We start from the raw sequence: 24,921 nt of genomic DNA, 5'->3' as shown, positions 1-24,921 counted from the left end.
AGAAGCACTCAGTACCCACGGTGCAACGGCGCCAAAAACTCTATTTAACTCTTCACAGCTCCATCGAGTCCTCCTATTGAGAGCCCCGCATGATGTCCGAGTCGCCTCCTCTACCGGACGGGAGCAATGACTGTGTCAGCCCGGTAAGTGTCGCTCCACATTGACTCTCGTCTATGCCTGATCCTTGTCTGCCGTAGAGTACGGTCTCGTCGTTGAAGAGCGGCCCCTCCGCCTGCCATACATGCCTTTCCGTCTACGAGCTATTTGACATGATCGTTCGAGAGGTCTACGGCGAAGGGGAAGGCAAGGGTACTGTGGCCAGTCTCGCAGCCACGAGTAAGGCGTTCCATGGCGGTGCCATTCCGATACTATGGGAGAAACTGGAAACCTTGAATCCGCTGCTAGAAGTCATCCCTATGGATGTCTGGATGCAAGCTTTGCAGAATACAGATCCAGCTTCGGTGAGTGCCGTGGTCACCGTCGTTGCAATTTGCAAATTCACGTTGTGTGGCCTAGGTCCCGCAACAAATTGCCTACCCCCACGATTCTCCCATACGCCGTGCGATGTGGTACGGCCAACACATTAAGCGCATCTCGTGGTCCGAAGACCCTGAAAGTGTAAACCAGGAGATCTATGCCGTCGGGTCATTGACGTGTCTTCCACCTACGCTCAAGCTACTGCGGAACCTGCGTTCCTTCTCCTGGACCGAGCGTCGACCTTCCGTGGCCAGGTTTCTCTACCCAGACCTTTTCGTGAACCCTTTCCTGCAGGAGCTGTCGCTGGACACGGTGCTCACCGAGGAAGCTCCGTTGTGTAGCGTCCTGGACGCCGTCAGGGAGACGTGTCCGCAGCTGAGGCGACTCCGGCTCGCGGGGGATTCGAGCGAGCCGCTACATGTCGCGGTAGGCGCGGCACTTGCCGACCTTGTCCGTGCGACAGAACTCATCGATCTCAGCTGTACAAGCCCACTCTTCGACGATGTTCTGCTTGCGATCGTCGAGTCGACTTCGCTGCAACACGTTGACGTCAAAGTGAACTGGTACACGCTGGACAACATGGTCGTGTCGGCCCTCCCTTCTGCTTGTCTTGCTTCCCTGCGCACTCTGACCCTGCGCTTCGAGGCCCTGGGTCCGTCGTCCCTCGCGCTTTTGGAGAATATTGCTTCGTCCGTTCTCTTCAGCCTGGCGCTACACGTCAACGCAGAGGTCTTCGACAACGATCTGCTCACAAAACATCTCGCCGCACTAACGCAAGCGCCTTTCGCGGCGACCCTTCGCAAAATCGAGATCCATGCTTGGCGCATGGATTCCGAAGAAGACGGGGACTGTCCAAGCATCACGTTCAAGACGCTTGAGCCCTTGCTCGAGCTCAAGAAACTCACGCACTTCGTGGTTTACGCCAAAAGCTTCGCCATGAGCGCATGCGATGTCCGGGAGATCGCCCTCGCCTTCCCGGATATCCAGACTCTGGAGTTCATGGCAGCCGCATTTGCGGGAGGAGAGCCACCCGTCGGGGCCCTCCAGCACCTCGTGGAGCTCTGCCCCGACTTGACGCTACTAACGATGCCCGTCACCGCTGCATTCGGCGTCCCCTACCTTGAGCCAGACTGGAAGCCCCGGTCCCGTGTCACGACGTACGCGATTGCCACTCCCGCGGAGGATGCAGGCGACCCACGGGTCTTCGCATACCTTTCCGCTCTCTTTCCGTATGTTCCTCCGGACACGATCACCGACGCGGAGGAGGTATCGGAGGACGAGAAATATGCGTACGCGGAGTATTTGGAGGAGACGCGGCCTCCAGGTGAGCCCGTAGCGACTGCTTGTAGCCGTTCCGAGTCTTGGGCCCAGATCATTGCACATTAGATGTCCAACATTTTTATCAGCTGTTTGTGCGCTCTCTCTTGCTTCATAGTGTACCATCACCGGAGGCATTGTATTCAGGTCACGACATATGCCTCGATACAGTATGCTTGTATTACTTATGATGTATCATATGGTCTGTTTGCTGTTCGCAGCAAGTAACAAGGACTCACCATGCAGTGTTTGCTCAGAACGTCGCTTCCACCAACCGAACGTTCTGTAATTTACTAGCAGCGACCGATATACATCGGATGCTGTATGATCTATAGCGCTAGAGCAGTGAGCCATAGCCAGGTTGAAGGTGATAACCGCGATACAGTTGTTGTTCTTTGTACAGCATACACTCATGCAGCGGACCGCGCTGGTCTCACTTAAGAATGATCGACGTAGAAGCATCGACGTTGTCGGTGCGGATCGCTTGGTAGCACCATAGCATTGGATTCCCGTGACATACTAAGTTGTAGGCATACCTAGGATCGCCTCGCGGTAATGGGATCTCGAGGCGCACAAGCGTAACATAAGCAACCCTAAGTCCGACTTGACGAACCTAAACACCGAGATAGCTCGAAAATGCCTTGACAAGCATAAGCGGCTGATTCCGCTCGAGAGTCAAGGGATGATGATGACGGCGAAGAAGATGGCGGACACAATAATGACGAGCTACACTCGCACAATTAGCTTTGATGAACTCCCAGAGACGACCTACACTCAGTAAGCTTAAGAAGTTGCAGCGCGGTACAGAACTGCTCTCGGATAGCACGCACAGAGAGCAGTGCCGCGATAGGAAGACCGGGTCGATGAACGTCGAGAGTAGAGCAAGAGCAGAGCGACTTGAGATCTGAGATCTGATGTTTACACTCATTCTATGACTCGAAGAACATCTCTGTGCGAGACTGACATCGCGATTTAGAGGATACACTGGTACGTCTGCGATGTTCCTCTGCGACTCAGACTCACGCATCGCCAGCTTCGATAACATTCCCGGACCAGCCTGAGATAACGTAAAGGCGGAGGCCGTCCGTGACACGGACAAAGGCGGTTTCGCCGCGCGCCCAGCCAGAGGCCCCGCGGCGCGTAATGCCGCCACTGGAGCTGCGAGTGACACGAAGTAGAGCCTGATACTAAGCTGAAATTGTGCATGGTGAAGGGCATAAACGCAATAGAGGGGTACGTACAAAGACGACGACGACTATATGATCGTGTTGCGGTTGTGGTTTGCTCCGCAGACGGTGGCGAAGACGGGGAATGACAAGCTTCACGACATCGAACTGTTTGTCAAGGTCGTCTAGAGTCTAGACAAGCGGCGGTGCAGCGAGGGATTAACGCGACGAATTGTGATGCCGATGTCGATGTCGTGACCATGGGGATTCAAGTGAAGAGTCCAGGAGTATAGCAGAAGCAACCCGTATCTAGTACAATGCGTGGTAACGATTAGTATAGTACAGAAGATGCATAGTGGGCGATAGCATTACGAAAACTGAGATGGCGTGAGGTAGTCACGATCGTGGTTTGGCGGCCGGTAGAGAACGTAAGATCCTTGTCTGAGCGACTGGAGGAGTGCGAGAAGATTCTGCTTTTGGCATCGCGGACTCTGGGAAGGCGTGTGTGTATGGTTTGTCGTCGTAGTGGTGAGCTGGTGGTGAGAGTCAAGTTCAAGTTAAGCCTTGGTTAAGCCACACTCGGGATCTATAGTCTATCGAGGCCAGCGGGGATCTCGGCCCGTAACACCGGACAGGGATCATCAACAACTGTCAACGACACAAACCGTTCCATCACGAACTCAACTTGAACAAGGTCAGGCTCGGCGATGTGGCACTAGGGCAGACTAATAGACAATGACGACGCACTTACCAGGTATCCAGCCCCTGCCTACTCCAAGTACATACCGACACGGCGCGCTTTACACGATGCGCATATGCGTTGGGTTGCGACCGCTCCTTCCGCGAGATTGGCGGACAAGAGCAGCCCGATGCGGCCCGTCCATGGCCATGGCCCAGAGCATCTCTTTTTGGTCAGCAACGGAGACTACATGGCCCAGTGTTTTTAGATGAGCGGAGATGCACAAGATGGCTCTGAGAACGCGGCGCGGCTGGCATGCTCAAGGAAAGGGATGGCGTAGCAGAGATGGTGCGTGACGGATAGGCTTATGGTCACGTTCACAGGCGTTGCTTGGTCTCTGCCAGTCGACTGACCAGAGTCCAAGAGGAACAGAAAGTCCGATCCACGGGGAGAGCCGTTGCGTGCAACGCGTTGCGCGCAACGTGCAACGTCACGCAAGTCACGGTGTGGCTCCTTCTGTGGCCTAAGTGGCGGGCTAACGGTACATGGCTATAACGGATCCATTCAGGTTAAAGCGAGATATATATCCTAGAACGAATGTCGCCTCAGTGTACCTAGTTCAAAGACTATTACAGTAAGTAGTACTCGATTCACCGCGGCCCGCCACCGTGTGTTTACGTAATCTCCATATACATCGCGGCCACGGTGGCGACTCACTGGCAGAGCAGAGACTAGAGTCGGTCACCGCAATCCCATTCAATGAGCCGAAAACTGGAAGATAAGCACACAATTACTTAAGAGTTATCACACATCTAAACACTGTTCGAGTTCAGATAACAGCTGTATGTTTGGAACGGACCGCGTCACAAGGCACCCGCCACATGCCCTGATTAGGCAGGTGGTTGGTCTACGGTAATATTTCTTAGTCGGAATCTATGTACAAGACACATAAACGTCAGCTCGCTGCAGGGTGTTCACCAGCACGGTCCCATGAGTCCTCAAATAGTGCGGCTCTCATCGCCACGGCGGCACCGAGGTTGAACGACACATAACCAACTGTCCGAAAGTGTGTCACAGCGTGATATGTGTGACTGTTGCATGTTGCATGTTGCGGCAACGCCCCTCCCAGTCGATCGGACGTTCTCAAGAGGAAGGGTCATTGCGCGCGAATAGCCACAGAACGGGGAGATTAAGACACACCGCCGGTGCGACCTAGATGTTTGTGAGTCACGCAGCACCGGAGAGGAGCTCACCACTCCCGGATCATGGTCACGGACACAGGCTACACAACATCGTGCGTAGACAACATGGATAGGTTCGACCTGCGATGGAGGAGATCGCGTCAAGGTCACGTCGCGGAGGAAGAGGGACGTCGAGCGACCGTCACGAGAGGCAGCGAGAGGCAGCGGCCAGAACAGCGACGCCGACGTTGTTCTCCGCGCCGCCAGACAAGTTGTCCACCAACTCTCCTCCGCCTCTCCTCGTGAACTGCCACTCTATACGTTTCGACTCGAACACAGTACTGGCCAGTGGTCGCGCGCAGTGCTAACTATCCAGCGATTCCCGGGTTGGCCGTACGACTTCTCTGGTCTGGATCGTAACGCTGCACTTTCCGACCTAGTGTAGCATATGGCCCGGGTCCCGCTGATACAGAGCACCGGGTACGCAAGATAGGATGGACAGAAGATTGCGACAAGTTCGTGAGCATTGGTGCTTGGTTTAACTGCGACCGATACTCGGTAATAGATGAACCCGCTGCAAGCCCTTCCTGTTCGAAATACACTTCTGATCATGCACAATAAGCAGACTCCTATTCTAGGACTTCCTTGAGCACGGTAGCCGTGCGTTACTGCTATAACCCGTTCGTCTTTAGTCTCCGTTGCAGACGATAACAGCCGGCAAGCGTCTTAGTTCGTCTTCTGACGATCACTTTCCTCTGTAGGAGATTGTCGTACTTGAAGGCACGGTCGTATTACTCCGCGAGCGTCGCTGCAAGAGCCATTCACGTACTAAACATCTCCGCTGTGCAACCTCGTTCTGCAAGGTCTGTATTGTTCTTGTATCAATACGGCGATGGCTCTATTTACAACTGAACATAATGGCCCGGGAGCGTTTCGCTTCACTTGCGAAACTTTGAGCCTGCAGATACACGCCTCGACGCATGTATGTATGCTCAGGCGAGCGGTGGTTCTGGAGACCGAGGACGCTGGGGGCATGTGCAGTACGTAGCGGCTGAGCTCTGAGTGCATGCTGCTAAGCACTGTCATATGTCTGATGGTATAATGTGTGGATATTACAGATTGAGAACGTGTATCACTCGTACCGCTGTACCTTACATGACTCGTAAGGTGGGGCGACTGGCGCATGCAGCCTGACGCATTTCTAGATATGGATAATGAGGTATACATAGTAACATAGCGCGAACACGTACCACCGGAGATCCTGGCTCAAATCAACTTGGATACGGCTCCCAGGCCCGGCCGTATGGGAGATTCTTGAGATGAACTGCCGCTAATTGAGACGACCGACTGACGAACGAGATCTAGACACCCGTTGCCGTACATGTATGCCAAATTCGCGAGCAGAAGCTTGACGCAGTCCAGATTCGAGGGTTAGGCAGAGATTATATTGACTAAGTAGCACGAAGTCTCACGGAGAGCACGAAAGTTGGCGTCAAGACCTTGCTGATTTGTGTAAGTAGACAAATAGGTCAAAATACAGCGCTCAGTGTCTGGCGATCTCCGGGCCGTGCGGGAAAGTCACAAGTCCCCGATTAGGCAAGGTTCCATTCCCCGGCATGTCACAGCTTGTGTGACCCCCGGGCTGAGCGCGCCTGCACTTTGCACAAGTCCCTCGCCGTCGACAACGATGACGGGCTCGACCGTCTCACTTGAACCCCTCAGCTCACCGTCGCCGTCACCTCCACCACCAGAAGAGCAGCACTCCGCGTCAGGATCCAACCCCGCAGCCCTCGACAGCGGCTCAGAGCTTTCCGAACTGACGGAGGAGGAGCAGGAGGAGAACCGTGGCGATAGTAAAGCAGAGGTGCGCAACTCGAGCAGACCACGAGACAGCAAACGCAAGCGCAACAACCTCCTTCCACCTCCGATGTGGGATTGGGCATACAAGAACACCAAGAAGACGGAGAAGGGCGATTGGCGCACACGCCTTGTCGAAGAGGAGGAGGAAGAGGAGCAGTCCGGCCCCGCGAAAGCGATGGAAGAGGAGGAAGACGACGACGCAGACCGCGACGATGACGCAGAGCGTATCGCTCCGCAGGAGGTAGAGAGCGACGGCGAGGACGAGCGCGAGGAAGATGACGACGAGCCGCCTGCGCACGCTTTGGCCGCGGAAGCGCTAGAGCCACTCCCAGATGATCCCCTCGACAATGAGGATGCAACTGACGATGATGAAGAGCTCGATGAAGACGATCCTGACGTTGCGGTCAGCGGGGCTACCTCGCGCGCCGCGTCCCACAAGGGCGCCCCCTCACCCGACCTCACTGACGACGAGAACGGAGATGATGAGGAAGCGGGCGAGGATCCCATGGAGGACGACCCTCCCCTCGCAGAGTCCGACGCCGAAGACGAGCCTGACGCGTCCGCGGCACTCGAACCGGCGACGCCACTGGACGCTGCACCCCCGGTGCTGGACGACAACGCTCCGCTCATGGTCGTCGACCAGCTTGTACCGCCGCCACCACTCGTTGCTCCCACATCTCACATGGCTGCCGCATCCTCTATCATGGCTGGCTCGACTGTTGTGGCGCCGCCCTCACGCTCTCCCTCATCCTCGTCCTCGGCGTCTGGCTCACCCTCATCGTCTCGTTCACCGACGCCCGAAGGTGATGCAGATGTCCTATCCGATCGCGAACCAGAACCAGAACGCGACGTTAAGGGCGGTCGTGCATCGCGGAGGAAGAGAACAAGGGTCCGAAGGCGCAAAAGCAAGGTTGATGCGGCGGCCGAACGTGACCTCGAAGCTGATGGAGATGCGGACCAGGTTGCCGCAGATGGAGAGGACGGCGATGCTGCTGACAATGAGGAGGCTGACCCGGACTCTCCAGAACTGGAACTGGAGCTCGAGTCCGACCTGCAACCAGCGCACCGCGCAGAAGCTCTCGACGTACTTGCGACTATAGAACTGAAGTTCGCCCTTCTCAGAGAGCGCCTCTACGTGGAGAAGATGGAGGCCCTAGCATGGGAGGAGGCCTTGGTCGCGGAAGGTGCGTTCGGCATATAGGCTCTTCTGTGTCGGGCTACCTACCGACTCTCACCTTCTTCACTAGGCACACATCCCGAGCTACTGCACCTTAATGAAGAGCTCTTGAAACGACGCGACAAAAGGCTGGAGTTGGCCTCTAGAAGACGCGACTTCGAGGCCTTAAATGTCATGAAGCGCCGGAAGCTAGACGAGGACGGCGTGTGGAGCTGGTGGAAGGTAAGGACGCGTTCGGCACGTGATGGGCATGTATTGACATCACGCTGGTCGCGTCGCGTCCGCAGGCGGAAAGAGATGATCTCCAGACCGAGATGATCTCGGAGACCAATAGAAAGAGGCGCAAGCTCGAGCGGGAGAGACGGGCTCTGGAGCGCCCACAGCCAGGTGTGTCCGCTGAATTTCCCGGTCTAGCGCGCTTTCTGAACAACCTCCAGAACGTCGGATGCCGGAACCACCTCAAGAGGTCCGCGCGCCTCCTACATTACGCGAGATCGTCAAGACCTATCCGTTCGGTATTGCGTCTTCAGGGCAGGCGTCACGCCACAAGGATGCCACAAGCCCAGGGCCCATTGCGTACCCACACCTGAGCGCGCTTCCACTCACAGACATCGCGAGGGACCTGGAGTTTCTGTTCCAGCACAGGCGTGGTGCTGCTGGTTTTGACCCACATCGCCAGATGATCAATCCAGCCCTCGGTGCCCCGGTCCCTCAGTTTGACTATCCGATGAATATGGCTATGGTCAACGGACCTGGTGCAGGCAATCGCTTCGGCCCCGGCGCTCCTGGGTTTCAACATCCGCATTATCCGGAGATGCAACCTCCGCCGGGTATGCCGGGGTTTCAGCCGCAAGCACCGCGCCCCGCTCACCACCCTTCAGCGGTCCCAGGCAGCTTACCGAACCTGCATCCATCGCAGGCCATCGATCAGGACATGCATCGACCGGGGTCTGGTCACGCGCAGCCAAGCATGCACATGCAGCAGTTTGGTGGCATGCCATCTATGAATGGGCCCGGCGGACTTATGAGGCCGCGTTCGATCTCACCGGTGCCCGTGCAGACTGCGGCGAACAGGATGGTGCCCTCCCCTGCACCGCCCGGTTTTTCGCAGTCAAAGTCAAACGGGTGGGTCGGGGGTGGTCCTCCTGGGCCAAGCATGCTGGGCCTTGTACACAAGGACCCAAAGAGACCAGAGAGCAGTGCGGACGCGCGTGATACAGATTCGGAGCGCGAGCGGTTCATGGATGGGCAGAAGAGTCGAGACAAGGTGGAGCGGGAACGCGACTTTGGGCGCGAGCGGGAGCAAGAAAGAGGATACCCCATGCAGATGATACCTCAGAGACACGCAGGACATCAGCACTCGCATCCGCACGTACATGCACCGCCAGGGCAGCCTCCGCATGTGCACGTCGTACAGCACCATCACCGTATTGGGCCGCACCACCACCATGTCGTCCACCATCACCATCCTCCGCAGGCGAACGGCCCTGGTCAGGGCCCTCCGATGTCGGTGCTGCCTTCTGGAGTGGGGGCGAGCTCGAGCTCGATGAACAGTCCACGTCCGCCGCGCGAGATCGAGCCTCGGCATATCCACCCGAGTGCGTCTATGGAAGTCGATATGGCTGCTGGCCCGTCACGACAGTTGCTACCATCGCCGCACATGTCGGCTGATGCGTCGCGCGAACGTGGCAGACCGATCGGACCTGCGCCCGTTGGTCCTCACGAGCGAATGATGACCCCCTTCGCCGCGGGTCCGTCCAGCTTTCCGGGATCACCACGCAACGCTCTGCCCCCTACGGCGCCTTCGTCTGTAGGCCCGTCGAGACGCGGCTCATTCACGAATCACGAGGACAACGGTCTTCTCCGCCCAGCCTCTTCCGCATCTACGAGCAGACCATCGCAGAACAGCACGTATCGACAACCTATAGCAAGACGGCCACAGACACCGCCTCCAGCCCAATCGCGCCCGAATACGTGGAACTCGCCGACGCACGGGAGACCAACGGACTACGGCATGTCTCACTCACCGCCACATACGAACGGCGGTCCTGCTCCGCATATGAGTCCTTCAGGCCTTGGTAGTGGTTTCCCAGGGCCTATGCGTTCGCCTACGAGGACAGGCCAGCCGCCGCTGGGAATGCAGCTACCGCCTCCACCATCACTGAGCTCATCTGCACGGTCACCACCAGTGGGAGCGGAGGGTGCTGGGGCGTCGAAGAATGGTAGTCCTAGCTTGAAGTCTTTTGGTCGCCCTTCGTCACCAGGTCTCCCAAAGTCGATGATACCAGGGCCAGCCCGACATCCAAATCCAGAGTCCGTTGGGATGGGTGGCTTGAGAACGTCGCCGGCAGGTCCGCTCTTCCCACCCCCGTCGCAATCAAGCTCGAATCAGCCGCTTCCGCCTCGAATACCAAACGGTTCGATACCTGACATACACCCGAGTGGGGGCCCTGTCGCGCCGAAGGTTGTACACGTAGACGGCTCCTGATTCTTATTCTCGGATCTAGCTTTGTTCTGTTTGTTCGTTCGTTCGACTTAGTGGACTCGGTATGTATTGCGGAAAGACTAATGTATCATCTAACTTCCTCTCTTCAATCGCATTCCATCCTACACTCATTGAGTGTTTGAAGGAAGCGCGAGGTACGAGCGCTTCCTTCAAACTGAGTCTATGCACGCGTGGCAGCGAGCGCTCGAACCTCTTGCGTCTCGCCGCCACCGTTGGCCGACAGTCTGTTCGGCACTGCCTGTTTTCGAGACTCGTTCGCTCTCGACTTGTGGTAGACACTCCCTACATAACTCAGTCGATGGATCCTCTCGGTCAAAATGGTAACCGACCCCGCGTCCTCGACCCATCCGGTGAGCGGTGCCCGGATTACGAGTTAGTCGCGTTTGCAGCGATCAGGCAGGCTATGACGGCCAACGGCAACATGAACGACGAGCAAGCAGTCCAGGCTCTTCGAGAGAGTTGGCAAACTCATCACAACGCGCAAATCCAAGCTTGGCAGGTTCAGTCCCTAGAGGACCGTCGTCTAGCGGAAGAGGAAGAGCAGCGGGCGCGCGAAGAGGAAGAGGCGCTTCGGGCGGAAGAGCAGCGTGCAGCGGCAGAAGAACAGAAGACGCTAGACAAGAAAAAGCCCAAGCTCGCGACGGTAGATCCGTCTCGAAGGCCCCCTACCCAACTTCGGCAGAGGGTAGCGGAGTACGCGCGCGAGAAGCTCATGAAGCTAGCGTACGTCGAACTCGACTATTTCACGGCTAAAACACGTCAGCTGGCAGAGAGTCAAGCGAAGAGCGTCGTCAACGAGACTTATACCCTAGTCTCCGGAGACACGGGTCTAAGCCTGACCCCAGCGTCGTCCCTCAAAGCTATCAAAGGAGTCCGCCGCGATGCGGATCTTCCCTTCGAGGAGATGACGACCGCCTGGCCCGTCTTCATACAGGAGATCACGGACCTCCCGGAGATCTGGCCGCAACCTATAGTACAGCAGTACCTTCGGTTCTTCCTACAGATCGTGGGGCACCAGGATAGCCAAGACCCGATCGGTCAGCCGGCCCTCATGCGCTACATGGAGGAGGTGCGCACAGACTGGCACGAGAAGATCATCGCCAGGAACGTCTCGGATCAGACGTACAATATCGGCGTCTTCGAACCAAAACTGTACGAGCAGTGCAAAGCCGAAATCCAGTCTACGTCGGCAAGGTTGCAGATTCAACGGGTGCGTCTTCCCCTCTGTTTGTTTAATTCGTCGAATCTCCGCTGACCAGGCGTGATCTTGAACTTCCCATCTTCCGTTTTCTCCCCCGACACCACGGAACACCCTCGACGTATCGGCACCGGTACGCCCCCACGCGAAACCATCGTCGTCTCAAATGCGTACATATTCGTCTCCCATGGGGATCGCGTCCTCATTTTCGCGGGTATTTACAACTTCATCTTCTACGCTCCGTGGGGCTTTGGTCGCGCGTTTTCTTCTTGACCGGCGTGGTCATGTCTCTCCTTGTCGGGACCGGCCGGCGCGGTCGTTTTCTATCACGTCCCTACCCCCCCCTAAAATTTTCGGCTGGCGGATTTATCATCGGCGTTCATTCAACCGGCGTGGTTGTTATTCTCTTGACCGGCGTGGTCCCTTGTTCTTTGACCGGCGTGGTCGTTACCTTCGGTGGCCGGCGTGGCTTCACTCAATCGACCGGCGTGGTCATACTTTCACGTACCGGCGTGGTCGTGCTGTTCTGGACCGGCGTGGTCTCTACATCTTGACCGGCGTGGTCTCTATCTCTTGACCGGCGTGGTCACTCTGCGGACCGGCGTGGTCATCTCCTTGGACCGGCGTGGTCATATTCTGCGGACCGGCGTGGTCATCTTCTGCGGACCGGCGTGGTCATCTTATGCGGACCGGCGTGGTCATCCTTCGTGAACCGGCGTGGTCACCATTCCCGCGCTCTGTACATGACCGGACAAACTTTCAGATGCAAAAATTGAATGATAGCTTTGAATCCCAGCGAGGGGGAAGCTCATCAGGTCAAGCGTCGGGGCGACGACGCTCACCGTCTCCGAGAAGTCAGCAGCGAGGTGGTGCTCGTGGTTCGGGGCAGCAGGGTCGTAGTAGTCGAAGAGACGATGCAGAGCCGTACGGCCATCATTCGCGAGACCGAGAGTCCGCTTCGCGCAATGCAAGAGGGTCTTTTCAGAGGGGCGCATCTCGCACGGCCCTCGCGATTTGCGCCATATGCTTGGGCTGCCACCCCTCAGAGGAGATCGGAAAGTGTCGATCGAGTTCTTTGTGGAACGGACAGCCAGCCTTGTGTGGAAGAAACTCCTCGGGACAGATTATCAACAAGGATGGAGAGACGATCTGTCTCGACTGGCAACGAGTGGGAGGTTGTCGCTCCACCAGCCCCAAACACATCCATCAGTGTTCGGGATGTGGGGGGCGGAACCACGGAGCTTCGTCGTGCAATCTTGCACAGAAGAAGTAACCCCCTCACCCCATACCACCCAGACGCTTGGCATAGAACGTTACGAGACGCAGACCTTCTTGATAAATACCCTTCTTTGGTGTCTTCTCTACGATCCGGCTTTATCATCGGAATCCCGCGCATTCACGTCACTAAAGCCCCTAATAATAGCCTCACAATTGAGCAGAACACAGACACTTTCTTGCGTATCGTCCAAGACGAGATCCAAAAACGGAGATACATGGGCCCTTTCTCACAACGCGAATTGGAAGACCTCATTGGCCCCTTTCAGTCCTCTCCACTTTCTCTGGTTCCGAAGCCACACAAACCAGGAGTTTTCCGTTTGGTTCAGAACTTCTCGTACCCTCATTCACCACGAGCTGGATACTCCGCAATCAATGATTCACTCCGATCAGATGATTTCCCTTGTACCTGGGGTACGTTCACCGCAATGTGTCTCTTATGTAGCCGACTCCCTCCAGGATCTCAGGCCGCGGTTCGAGACGTGGCGGAAGCATATCGCACGGTACCACTTGATTCGTCGCAATGGCCAGGTACAGTCGTGCGGCTGTCCGCAAACGACCAGTTCCTGGTCGATTCAAACGCAGCCTTCGGAGCCGCTCCAAATGCGGGGCTTTACGGAGGCGTCGCAGATGCCGGAGCAGACATCATGCGCTCCAGAGGACTGGGCCCCATCACGAAGTGGGTCGACGATCACACGTTCTTCCGGATCTTGCGGCAATACATACGCGAATATAACCTGGCACGAGAGCAGTGGCGTCAACAGATCGAATTCCACGGCGGAGAGCATAAAGACCGAGGCAGGTTATGGTACGGAGGTGACCGGCTACAGGACGGGCGGGTGGACGAATTCGTCGAGGACATGCGCTTCCCAATCAAAGACTTGTCCGCGTCTTCAGAGCGTTCGTTGGAGGATGCGCGATACTCCTGCTGCATGGCGGATATCGATGACATCTCATCGGAACTGGGAATCCCATGGCAAGCCGAGAAGGATGTCCCCTTCGCTCACGAATTCCCATTCACGGGCTTCTTATGGAACCTGGAAACCCGCGAAGTATCCCTCCCTCCAGCGAAAGCGGCAAAGTACTGCCTGGCTATATCTGAGTGGCGAGCCCCCGGACACCGCACGCACACGTTGGAAGAAGTCCAGAAGCTCTACGGAAAGCTTCTACATGCCTCGTTGGTCGTCCCGGCGGGACGGTGTTACCTCACCAACCTCGAAGCCATGCTGGGTATCTTCCACAACAACCCTTTCATGCCGCGTACCCCTCCTCGAGGGACTCCAGCTGATCTGGACTGGTGGCTCGACACTCTCTCACAACAATCGATCTCGCGCCCCATCCCCGGTCCTCTCCCAGTTGTCCGGCTTGACGCATTCTCAGATGCAAGCTCAGGAACAGGCATCGCAATCGTTATTGGCGATCACTGGAGGGCTTGGACGCTGCGCGCAGGATGGGACAGAGACGGAAGAGACATCGGATGGGCAGAGGCGGTGGGTTTCGAATTACTCGTCCGATGTTTGCTGGCCAACGAAGAGCTCCCACCACGGATCCGCCTCTTCGGAGATAACATGGGCGTCGTGGGGGGATGGAGAAAAGGCTGCAGTAAGAACCGACACGTCAACAGCGCATTCAAGCGGATCCATCACGCCCTTGTGGGACGGCGAGTGGGTTTCTTCCTCAGCTACGTCCCGAGCGGTCACAACCCAGCCGATGCTCCCTCTCGCGGCAGATACCCCCCCGCACACCTTCTTCTCCCCCCAGTCCCCATCCCCGACGACATCCGGCCCTTCCTCGACGACGCGGTCGTGGACGGACCTGATAGACTCCGCCACGCATCCCTCGCCCACCGCACAAAGCCTAGCAGAGAGTCAGCCATCCCAGACTACACGGAGATTCCTGTCCGACCCGGATACGACACAGACGAGCACGCCGCCGAGGATTTCCTCTGGCAGCACATCGACTGGGCCGCCTAGTAAGCGGCAGAGAGGTGTCCCTCTGCCCGTGCAGCCGCAGTCCCAGGCTCGTCCTCGTTCATACCCCTCGCACCTAGCTTTGGCACCATCCCCGCTACGCCCGCACTGCCTCGCGCGCGACCGGCTCCGTCTCTGGCTCCCAGTGACCGGCCGGCAGCCAGTAGACCGCAGCGGTTTTCCGGTGGCGGTCTCGGCGGAGGATCTCGCGCGTGTCAAGTCGGTCTTCGAGAAGGCGTGGACCCAGTCGACGCTAGAAGTCTACGGCTCGGGCTTGTTGACGTTCCACGTAGTATGCGACGAGAGACAGGTCCCAGAGGAGCAGCGCGCGCCGACTAGCGACGTCCTGTTACAAACTTTCGTGGCGGACCTGGCCGGCGCGTACAGCGCAGACACAATACGCAACTACGTAATGGGTATCCGCGCGTGGCACATCCTGCACGGCATCCCTTGGACCCGAGACAAAGAGCAGCTAGACACGCTGTTGCGCGGAGCGACGAAGCTGGCACCATCAAGCTCGAAGCGTAGTCCGAGACAACCATATACGCGTGAGTACCTGTCGGCTCTGCGCGCATATCTAGACCCGAAGGACCCTACAGACTGCGCAGTATGGGCAGTCCTCACGGTCGCGTTCTTCTCAATCGCGAGACTGGGAGAGCTAGTGCTCAAGAAAAAAGGTACCTTCGACGAGACATTGCATACAACGCGCGCACGGATTCGTACGGACTGGGACAGAGACGGTAGGGAGGTATGGGTCATTACCATCCCCAAGACGAAAGTGAGTGCGGCGGGAGAAGATCTCTGTTTCGCGCGGCAGGACGGAGCTCTGGACCCGGTCACAGCATTGCTAGACCACATAGCCATCAACGACCCACCCAACAACGTACCCTTGTTCTCGCATCGTGTGGGCAGGGTCGGGGACAACGGGGGAGGCTGGGAGGCGTTGACGAAGAAGGTCGTCCTGGCGAGGGTGGCGCAAGCAGCCAAGGTCGCGAAGCTCGCGGTGCTACATGGGCACAGCCTCCGCATCGGAGGGACACTGGAGTATATGTTACGGGGGGTCCCCTTCGATGTGGTCAAGGTGATGGGACGATGGCAAAGCGATGCGTTCCGAATCTACCTCCGCAAGCACGCGCAAATCCTGGCGCCGTACTTGAAGGAGAATCCTGAGGCGCACTCGGCGTATACAAGATATGCGATGCCCCCAGTGCGTTAACTCAGTAAGTCTCGTTCTTCCTCCTAGAGTTGGGGTGTCCCAAGTCAGGCGACGCGTCATTTCGAACTCCTACATCCCGGGTATCGCGGCTGACTCGGGCCACCATAGGCTGCCATCGGACAACGCGGGACCTGCGTCGGATCGCCGCGCCCTCCGGGCGCGGGCTTTCGCCCAACCGCGGTCGTTTTCTGGGTTTCTTTCTTGACTTTCTTGCATCATTGTATCCAGCGTTCATTCGGTAGTATCCCGTCACTTGCGATCGAGAATAACCTCACGTGTCACATAGCATGCGTTTTGTAACAACTTTCACACTCAGACGTTCACCTTGAGAACTCGTCCCTTTGCGCAAGAGCGCAACAAGGGCATAGATTGAGTGTTTGAAGGAAGCGCGAGGTACGAGCGCTTCCTTCAAACTGAGTCTATGCACGCGTGGCAGCGAGCGCTCGAACCTCTTGCGTCTCGCCGCCACCGTTGGCCGACAGTCTGTTCGGCACTGCCTGTTTTCGAGAACCCACCCTCCACTCCCTTTGAAAGAAAATCAAGCACGTTCCTCCACCGACGCCACTGCTCGGTTAAGACTCATTAAAAAGAACATCAGACCACCAACCATTAGGCCATATCACTACTCCCCTCTCAATCCTCTGTTGCAATCATGCTGAACCCAGTCCATTCTTTAAACATCCACTCCTCGATTCTGTCTCTTCCGTTAGCTGCGGAAGGCTACACCCGACTGGACATACGCTTCCTAACGAAATCGAAGGAGGATGTCGAAGGAGGATCCATTGTCGCTATCATCGGACCCCCTCCATGTTGTATCCAAAGCGGCATGGAGGTCGCATTGATCCCGGCAGCAGCAGAGGAAGTTAGACCGTTTTGCGGTAAACTGACTGGAGTAATCGCGGCTTCAGGCATTTGGGTGGCATTTGAGTTGAGAGGAGACGTGGGGCAAGACTGTATCCTGTTGGTTGACCGTCAGAAGGCCTACCTTGGCTGGAAGGAGAGATGGCAAACTTTCAATACCTCAGGAACCTGGTTAAACGTCTTCCCACCATTGATCGCGGCGTACCATCCCCAGCCGATATCATTCGGAGCAGCGGATGAGCCTCTGATGCTGCCAGAGCCAGTGAGTTAACAACACCAACGGCAGGACTCGCATTTACCTAGCACACAGTCACACCACAGCATAGTTCGAGACACCCCGTGGCCGTGGACGAACTTCCTGAGGCCGGGAGAAAGACAACCAGTTCATGAACACATAGCGCAGGTGCAGCGGGCAGCCATAGAGAACCAAGACACCCTCGCCAGAGTCGCCTGGGCTGCCGAGGGCGCTCTATGTCTTTGAGGTACGCTGATAATGTCTTTAAGCGTCACCTATCATCACGATAGGCTGATCAAATAGTACGAACGGCAGCATAGCAGTAGTCGTCGCAAGAATCACGTCTTTCCCTCGTCAATCCGCATTTCATCAATGATACATGCCTTGACACACCTACGGCGCAATGTTAGTTTTCTCATCTCGGATGCGGGTACCGCGCTTTGTCCATAGCACTTACGAACTTTGCGTTCTTCCCACCTCACCACACCCTTTCATGGCCCATCCCACCCTCGCGGCTGACTCGGGCCACCATAGGCTGCCATCGGACAACGCGGGACCTGCGTCGGATCGCCGCGCCCTCCGGGCGCGGGCTTTCGCCCAACCGCGGTCGTTTTCTGGGTTTCTTTCTTGACTTTCTTGCATCATTGTATCCAGCGTTCATTCGGTAGTATCCCGTCACTTGCGATCGAGAATAACCTCACGTGTCACATAGCATGCGTTTTGTAACAACTTTCACACTCAGACGTTCACCTTGAGAACTCGTCCCTTTGCGCAAGAGCGCAACAAGGGCATAGAACTGTTACGAAGGTGCCGATGCCACTTAGATGCGTCACACTCGTGACGCGTGATCCCGTGCAAGGTGGCATTGTTGTACTTATGCACCTTCCGGATTTGGTGAACCATTTCTCTGACTGACATTCACCGCCACTTGCGCTCGCACTCATCCCCCAGCCCTCTCCCACCTTACTACTCTACTCTCATCAGCTCCCCCTCACGGAATAGTCATGTCCGATTCTGAAGGCGACATCTCTGACGAGCTCCTCGAGCTGGCCGGTGCTACAGAGAAGAAGCGCCGAAAGCGTCAAGCACAAGGATCCGGAGCGAAACGGCGCAGAGCTGAGTGAGTGAACCATGGCCCCGGCTGTCGCTCGGACGGGCGTGAACAATGTAGTAGGGGACCAGAAGAAGCGTCGGATGCGGATCAAACAGAGAGCGAAGACGAAGAAGAAAGGAATCCATACCCGTTCGAGGGCAAATATGTGGACGAGGCAGACAGGCAACGGTACGCGTGTCGACTACATTGTCCGGGACTCCCATTTATAATGCGACTCGCTCTCTGTAGTCTCCTCAGTATGTCCGAGATCGAGCGAGAGGATATCCTGGCACAGCGACAAGAGGAGATGCAACGCATACAAGACAAGCGGAACCTCGAGCAGATGTTGAAAGCTCAGAGTGGACACGGCGAAGATAGCGTTTCCAAAGCGGCGAAACGTGAGTCGTTCCCCCTCCCCCAGATGTCCTGTGATTGACTGGTATGGCAGGTCAACACACTGTGCGTGGCGCCACCAAGGAGAAGACTCGCAAGCTCGATGAATTGAGGGCCAAGCGAAGGGAGAAGGACGAGAAGAAACGCGTAGGCACCACTCGACTCTGCAAGCTCGCTTGAGCTCAGGCCTTTACAGACTAGGACCAATTCTCCAAAGCGCGCCCGATCTTCTTCGCCCGCTGACATGGACATTTCGGACGAAGAGGAAGAGGACGGCCAGATCAGCAAATTCGAGGAGGAGGAAGAGAGGGATCGGAGGTTATACGACAAACTACATCCCGAAAAGGGGAAGTTTGAAGACGAGAGCATCACGCTGGAGGACCTGGAGAAGGTGCGACTCTCGAGAGACATGTTGGTGCGTCTGTCAGCGACGCCATGGTTCGAGGAGACAGTCAAAGGTGCGTATGGTCAGCCGTGCAGCGACTTCCAGACTTGATCAATGATGTATAGGGGCGTGGGTCAAGTATTTGCATGGCTCGAAGGACGGGCAGCCAACGTACCGCATGTTCGAGGTTATCGGTGAGCAGTTCAGCATGATATTTGTGTGCAGCAGCCTAGACACAAGGCAGGCGTGTACAAGGATGGGCGGCACTATGAATTCAACGGTCGCAAGATCACAACACACCTCGGCCTACGATACGCCCTCCACGACCGCCCATACGCAATGGATAGGGTATCCAACGCCACCTACACTGAGGTTCGTATGCGTGATGTTACGTGACAGAGGTTGGCTACACAGGCTGCCCATACCTTAGGCAGACTTCGATGAGTGGAAGAGCTTGTCGAAGGACAAGCAATCCTTCCCGACGAAGCGCGAGCTCCGCGAAAAGAGCGCACAAATCGCCAAGAACGCTACAAGAGACATCACAGAGGTGCGTGGAAGCTAAATGTAAGAGCACTCGTGAACTAAATCCGCATTACAGAGCGATATCAATGAGATGCTTGCTCGCAACCTGCAGGACAAATCTTCAGGGGCATCACTGGCGGCCCAGCACGCCAGGCTGAAGCAGATGCGCATGCTCGCCACCCGCCGACAAGACTGGAAAGAGGTTGAGCAGCTCGACAAGCAGATCGCGGATGTTGAGGCGAAGATGCCGAAGAAAGAGGAGAAGGAGGAGAAGCAACCGAGCCGTGGGGAACTCCTTGCAGAGGTCAACCGGCGGAATCGCCTCGCAAACATGGAGGCCGTCCGCCAGGCTGAGTTACGCGAGGCGGAGCGCAAGCGCCGTGAACGCAAGCTCCTCGCTGCATCCGGCGCAGGTACGCCCCGCGCGGCGACGCCGAAGAATGGATTGAAGCCGTTCAGCCCAAGGTCTGTACTGTCTCTGCTTGTTTCTATGCTGTTGTTTCGTGATCTGTATGTGCGAATGGGCGTTGACTACGTTCTGCTTTGTGCTCGCCTCTGTCCGTCAACTACCAGGCCGGGAACACCAGCGACTTCGGCTGCAGCAGACCACACCACGTCTCCGCTGCCGTCCTCTGCAGCGTCGGCAACACCAGCGGATACCTCCACGAACTTTGAAGCATCCATCATCCAGTCTGTCGAAATCGACCTCGGGGACTTCTAGGTGTCAACGCACGTCTCATCAAGGCTACCTCGTTCACAGGCTGAGGTTCGCATCCGTCCTGACTCCTGATACGGCACTATCATACGCACTACGTACATACTGCATCGCTGATCTATTTCACACGTCGCATACCCCGCCTTAACGGCCCAAGCTCGAGTTGTACCATATACATGTTAGCAGACGCTACTTCGCAATTCGGTGTAGGTGGTGACCACAGGTGTTCACCGGTTCTTGACGTATGCTGCCCATGCATGGGAGCCCCTGGGTGTCCGCAATCTCCTCCTTATGTTTTGGAAGGCCGCCGTCGTGAGGCCGCCTGGGGCCCGAATGCGGGGCTGCTACTCGTCGGGCATCTCAATAGTCGTAGTGGTCGTGTTATGCACGCTGAGAGGCGATGGACTGTGGCTGGAGCTCAAGCGGAAGCCTGAGATGTCCCGGCCTAAGGACGCACTGGTAGTGTTCATGCCCTCGTCAAAGTCATAGTATGAATGTTGGGCCAATACTTTAGTACACCGGCTCGCGGCGGCGGCGCGGTCTAAGACGAGCTCGAGGTTTTGCTATGTGCGGAACCACGAAGCCTGCAGGTCTGTTGGTTCGAAATACATCTCCTGCCGCGTAGAAATTTCGAGTGTCACTCCATATGCGGCTGAGGGCGAAGAATGGGTACTTACTATAATCTCGTACGTGATGCTCGCTCACTCACATTCCTGCTGACGGCGCCGACGAAGAGATGTCGACTACTTATGTCACGGTATACCATCATGGCAATGCATCCATGACCGGTCAGTCCGCCGCCTTCGCACTTGCCGGCCCGGACAGCCGGCCTTCGTCGACTTGCTCACTGTCAACTCACTGAATCGCCCAAGCTTGACCGCATACCATCTCTATCTTACGCCCCCACTCGTACACTCCCTATGTCAGCGCAAATTTCGGTCAAAGTTGAGTTCGGCGGTGGTCTCGAGCTCCTCTTCGACAACCAGCGATCGCACCGCGTCTCTGTGCCCGTGCGTGTTGCCGCTACGCCCGCGGAGAAGAAGAGCCTCAAGGACGATACGGGAGCGGCAGAGGGCGAGGGTCGGCAGGCGGACGTCGCGTATCTGATCCTGTGGCTGAGGGACAATCTGCTGAAGGAGAGGGCGGAGCTGTTCGTCGAGAATGGCACGGTGTATGCTTCCGTTTTATGTGCGTGTTGGACATTCGTAACTTTCTGCTCGTCAGGCGACCGGGTATCCTTGTGCTCGTGAATGACACCGACTGGGAGCTCGAGGGCGAGGGGGACTATCAGCTCAAGGACGGAGACGAGATTGTGTTCATCTCGACGCTGCACGGAGGATGATCGAGAGGCATCGAGACCGGTCACCGTACGCATACCAGCTGGTGCGAGTCGCGATGACGTTCAAGACATAGGTCAATCGGCCTCGTCGATGTCCGCGTGCCTGCTACCGTCAAGTTCCCATTACACGAGCCTGACGGCCCTGGGCCTTACGGACGTCAACGGCGGACGAAGGGTGATAGGCATACAACGGGGGAAGGGCAGGCGGAGGAACCCTATTGTACGCATTGTACGGAAAGATGAGAGGTAGCAGCGAAATGAATAAGAAATATACAATGGTTTACTTTTGCCTGAGGTGTTCCGAGACCCTGCTACTTCTTCCCTGAACCTCCGAACCACGACCATCCGCCGCTCTTCCCAAGCGCATCCGCCACCGGCGTGCGCACTTTCTCCTCACCTGCGGGCGTAGACGATACAGCACCCTGCGTGACCGGTGCATGTACATTAGCCTCACCCGCCGGCGCACTGGTCACTTCAGGTGGTGTCGAGAGCTTCTGGGCCTCCGCCGCCTGCCTTGCCTCTGCCCCGCCCTTCCCACTGCCAAACACACGCAACCACTTCGACTTGTTCATCTCGTCCTCCAGCCGCTGCGCCTCTTCCGCCGCCTTCATCCGCTCTCTGAACTCCGCCTGCTCCCGCACTGCCTGCGCCTCGTTCTCCGCTTGCGCACGGGCATCCCTCTGCTGCTTGGTCTCCCCGAGGAGCCACGCGCCGATCACGAAAGCGGCGACGGTCGAGGCTTGCAAGCCGACTCGCGCACGCATCCAGTATTGCATGTGGAGCGAATTGCCCTCCCGCCACTTGATGACCGACATGACGAAAGCGCCGACGGTCGCGAAAGCCCCTGGGGAGCAGTGGTGTGAGGAACAAACCCAGGCGCGGAGGACGGTGACCACTTCTGCGGACAAGACGCACCGATGGGTATGAACGGGTTCTCTTTAGACTTGCGCAGGTACCTGGCGCCTGTTGTCTCCTCCTGGTATATAGCACCATCCACGGGAGGTCGCGAGCTCATGTTTGCTACGGAGGTGTCGAAGGGAACCGGCGTGGAAGTGTCGGCGTCACACGCTTATGTATGAAGGCGTGGAGCGAAGGCGGCCGTTGGAAGTCAAGTGAGACTGGCCTCCGCACGTGCGGTGGTACAACTTCAGCTCCCTTGAGACAAAGATGAGTGTCAAAAGCTATCAGAAGAGAGGAGAGTTTGGAGAGCACCGGTGAAGAGCAGTGACAGTACGGCACTTCCGCATATGGTAGGTATGTTCTGTACTACGGCAAGTTCCGGGAATGCCCGGGATACACTCGGGCAGCCTCGAAGTTCTGTGCAGTGTACTAGAATCACGCAGAAAAATGGGGCAAACAAAGGAAGTATGTGAGTCATGCAATTACTTGGAACATTGTAACGAAGGGACAAGCACATCTCGAAAGTCACGTTGAATTGCGCTCTCGGAGTCGTTGGCCCAGCAAATTGCCAGTGCGTGACCGCATAATTGGAGGCTTATACAGGTTTATCTACCAGCCTTGTTCTTACCTTCTCCTTCTCTGTTCTGACAAGTGGCCTAGGATCAGGTCTGCGATTGCATCGTAACGCTCATGCTCAAATGGCAGTGCCAGTGATCGACATGAGTAGATTACCAAATTGAGCCAACGGTGGCGCTCCTCGGTGACATCATGCACTGCGCGCCGCGTCTCTCTTCGCCACCACCAGCCAGGGCGAGCGCACAATGGGTCACTGCAACGCTCCTTGCCCCCTACCCTCACCACGACGACCAAAACTTCGTCTTATTGTCCTCTGTCGTGTCCACGATAAACTCTATACCCCCGAATCGCCCTGTACATCAGGAGGAGACGCATTCGTCAAGTCGATCTTGAGGCATGATGGAAAATCTCCCAATCGACACTTCTCATCCCGCGGTCAGAGATTACCTCGCGCTTATACGGTCAGCATTCTCTCGCATACTCCATCTAATATCTGCTAACGCGTTGCACACAGGCTACAAGTACTGACGCCGCTCTCGCTGCTCATCAACATCGCGACGGTCATCGTATGCAGTGTCGTTTTGACTCCAGGACTGGGTGCGCAGGTACCCCAGCATCCAGAACCGACATATATACTAATATTCGCGCTCTTGCACTGCGTACACAGGCGAGATATCGAGGTTATACCCAGCGACGATCGCTCCGAACCCGAACGTACTCTCCATATATGTCACGTTCGTCTATATCGGCCAACTGGGCTACTGTATACTCCTCGTGTTGGCACGTAGGCCTGAAACCAAGGTGCGCTGTCTGATTCCTGATAACCACGCAGAAAATGTGATGACCAACGGCCGTTGCACAGGCGGCGATGGTGAAGGGCGTTGGCATGCCGCTCGTTATTGCGAACTGGGTGATGGCTGGGTGGGCTATAGCTTGGGTAAGTCACTCTTTCAGTCGAGTGAGTCGTGGTATACTTAAGAGGACCTAGGTTTTACAAGCTTTCCTCGTCGCGGCAGTCGCGCAAGGCATTTTACTCGTACTATTGATTTACGCCAACCTCGTATTGCTCGTGTACCATAGGCCGACACGGTCCAGGTATGTGTGCTGCTTTTTGCCTTGATTGAACGAACCTGACAGCTTCAAAGACCATTTGACGTGCTATTCATTCACGCGCCCGCACGAGCGTTCATGATATGGCCCTTGATGATTATGTTCCCATATAACCTCTTGTAAGTCCATAGGAGTCGATCTGTGCAATGATCTGACTGTGTCATCACAGCGTGACTCTTGGTTGGACGTTCTCGCCCGGCGAGCCTCAGCACTACGCGCGGCACCAATGGGCAGGTTTCATTGTCATGCTCTGCGTGAACCTAATCGGTACGCTACCTTTTATCACGCATCCATACACTTTGTAACTGACGTTGTCAACAGGCCTCTTGGTCATCATTATCCGGCGAGACGTCGTCTGGTGCATTTCCGCAGTATGGATGTGCGCGTCGGTATGGAGCCGACAGCCGAAGCCCATGCCTGTCTGGGTACGCTAGCCCGCTCCCGGCATTCTACCAACGCTGACTTCGTGCTCTTGACAGCTTACATGCGTGCTGTTCACCGTCGCCCATCCGCTCGCTCTTGTTGCATCTTGGCTGTGGATGCGCCTGCGCGGCCGCCGCGAGGGCCGCATCGCGCTTGCGCCGGACGAAGACGGACATGCTCAAGGAAATGGCCAAGAGCAGGGAAGGCCTGGAGGGCCGAGGGAGGTGGATGCGGAAGCACTGTGGGGATGATCGAGGAGTGTAGACTCGTCGCTCCTGATGATTGTCGTTATTTCTTACGAAGAGCTAGGGGACGGCTTTAGGCTGGTCGAGGGAGTCCTTTGCCTA

At 56.6% G+C, this 24,921-nt stretch overlaps 7 protein-coding genes across 7 annotated transcripts; 6 read left to right on the top strand and 1 right to left on the bottom strand.

The window, feature by feature from the left end:
* The first annotated feature begins 64 nt into the window (after window positions 1-64).
* Window positions 65-1,960, top strand: C8Q71DRAFT_767693 (uncharacterized protein). The gene is made up of 3 exons (XM_047924225.1): window positions 65-143; window positions 198-461; window positions 517-1,960. Exons 1-3 carry the CDS (start codon window positions 90-92, stop codon window positions 1,861-1,863), a joined length of 1,665 nt encoding a protein of 554 aa, XP_047777433.1. The 5' UTR covers window positions 65-89; the 3' UTR covers window positions 1,864-1,960.
* Window positions 1,961-6,477: 4,517 nt separating this feature from the next.
* C8Q71DRAFT_767677 (Sds3-like-domain-containing protein) lies at window positions 6,478-10,473 on the top strand. The gene is made up of 4 exons (XM_047924224.1): window positions 6,478-7,864; window positions 7,928-8,079; window positions 8,145-8,244; window positions 8,295-10,473. Exons 1-4 carry the CDS (start codon window positions 6,508-6,510, stop codon window positions 10,343-10,345), a joined length of 3,660 nt encoding a protein of 1,219 aa, XP_047777432.1. The 5' UTR covers window positions 6,478-6,507; the 3' UTR covers window positions 10,346-10,473.
* A 72-nt stretch (window positions 10,474-10,545) lies between these two features.
* Window positions 10,546-11,618, top strand: C8Q71DRAFT_837751 (uncharacterized protein; the record flags this gene model as incomplete). The annotated part of the gene is made up of 1 exon (XM_047926473.1): window positions 10,546-11,618. The coding sequence occupies exon 1, from the start codon at window positions 10,662-10,664 to the stop codon at window positions 11,616-11,618; it is 957 nt and encodes a 318-aa protein (XP_047777431.1). The 5' UTR covers window positions 10,546-10,661.
* A 6,405-nt stretch (window positions 11,619-18,023) lies between these two features.
* On the top strand, window positions 18,024-20,721 carry C8Q71DRAFT_767673 (plus-3-domain-containing protein). The gene is made up of 11 exons (XM_047924223.1): window positions 18,024-18,238; window positions 18,293-18,400; window positions 18,461-18,609; window positions 18,660-18,751; window positions 18,801-19,062; window positions 19,115-19,183; window positions 19,234-19,361; window positions 19,420-19,536; window positions 19,588-19,976; window positions 20,085-20,631; window positions 20,684-20,721. The coding sequence occupies exons 1-10, from the start codon at window positions 18,123-18,125 to the stop codon at window positions 20,230-20,232; spliced, it is 1,578 nt and encodes a 525-aa protein (XP_047777430.1). The 5' UTR covers window positions 18,024-18,122; the 3' UTR covers window positions 20,233-20,631; window positions 20,684-20,721.
* A 398-nt stretch (window positions 20,722-21,119) lies between these two features.
* On the top strand, window positions 21,120-21,820 carry C8Q71DRAFT_133183 (ubiquitin-like modifier 1). The gene is made up of 2 exons (XM_047916496.1): window positions 21,120-21,397; window positions 21,451-21,820. The coding sequence occupies exons 1-2, from the start codon at window positions 21,147-21,149 to the stop codon at window positions 21,566-21,568; spliced, it is 369 nt and encodes a 122-aa protein (XP_047777429.1). The 5' UTR covers window positions 21,120-21,146; the 3' UTR covers window positions 21,569-21,820.
* A 323-nt stretch (window positions 21,821-22,143) lies between these two features.
* On the bottom strand, window positions 22,144-22,538 carry C8Q71DRAFT_674163 (hypoxia induced protein conserved region-domain-containing protein; the record flags this gene model as incomplete). Its single annotated transcript, XM_047919690.1, has 2 exons — window positions 22,144-22,409; window positions 22,481-22,538. Coding segments are annotated over 2 exons (324 nt in total), but the record flags the coding sequence as incomplete, so codon positions are not given.
* A 902-nt stretch (window positions 22,539-23,440) lies between these two features.
* Window positions 23,441-24,825, top strand: C8Q71DRAFT_710490 (uncharacterized protein; the record flags this gene model as incomplete). The annotated part of the gene is made up of 9 exons (XM_047920744.1): window positions 23,441-23,502; window positions 23,556-23,638; window positions 23,709-23,842; window positions 23,904-23,978; window positions 24,030-24,136; window positions 24,187-24,270; window positions 24,321-24,418; window positions 24,473-24,576; window positions 24,631-24,825. The coding sequence occupies 9 exons, from the start codon at window positions 23,441-23,443 to the stop codon at window positions 24,823-24,825; spliced, it is 942 nt and encodes a 313-aa protein (XP_047777427.1).
* Window positions 24,826-24,921: the final 96 nt, after the last annotated feature.

The sequence above is a fragment of the Rhodofomes roseus genome, assembly GCF_022264815.1.
Source record: "Rhodofomes roseus strain CIRM-BRFM 1785 chromosome Unknown C8Q71scaffold_14, whole genome shotgun sequence".
Lineage (NCBI taxonomy): Eukaryota > Fungi > Basidiomycota > Agaricomycetes > Polyporales > Fomitopsidaceae > Rhodofomes > Rhodofomes roseus.
Note: the sequence above shows the minus strand (reverse complement) of the source record. Positions and strands in the feature narration are given on the sequence as shown.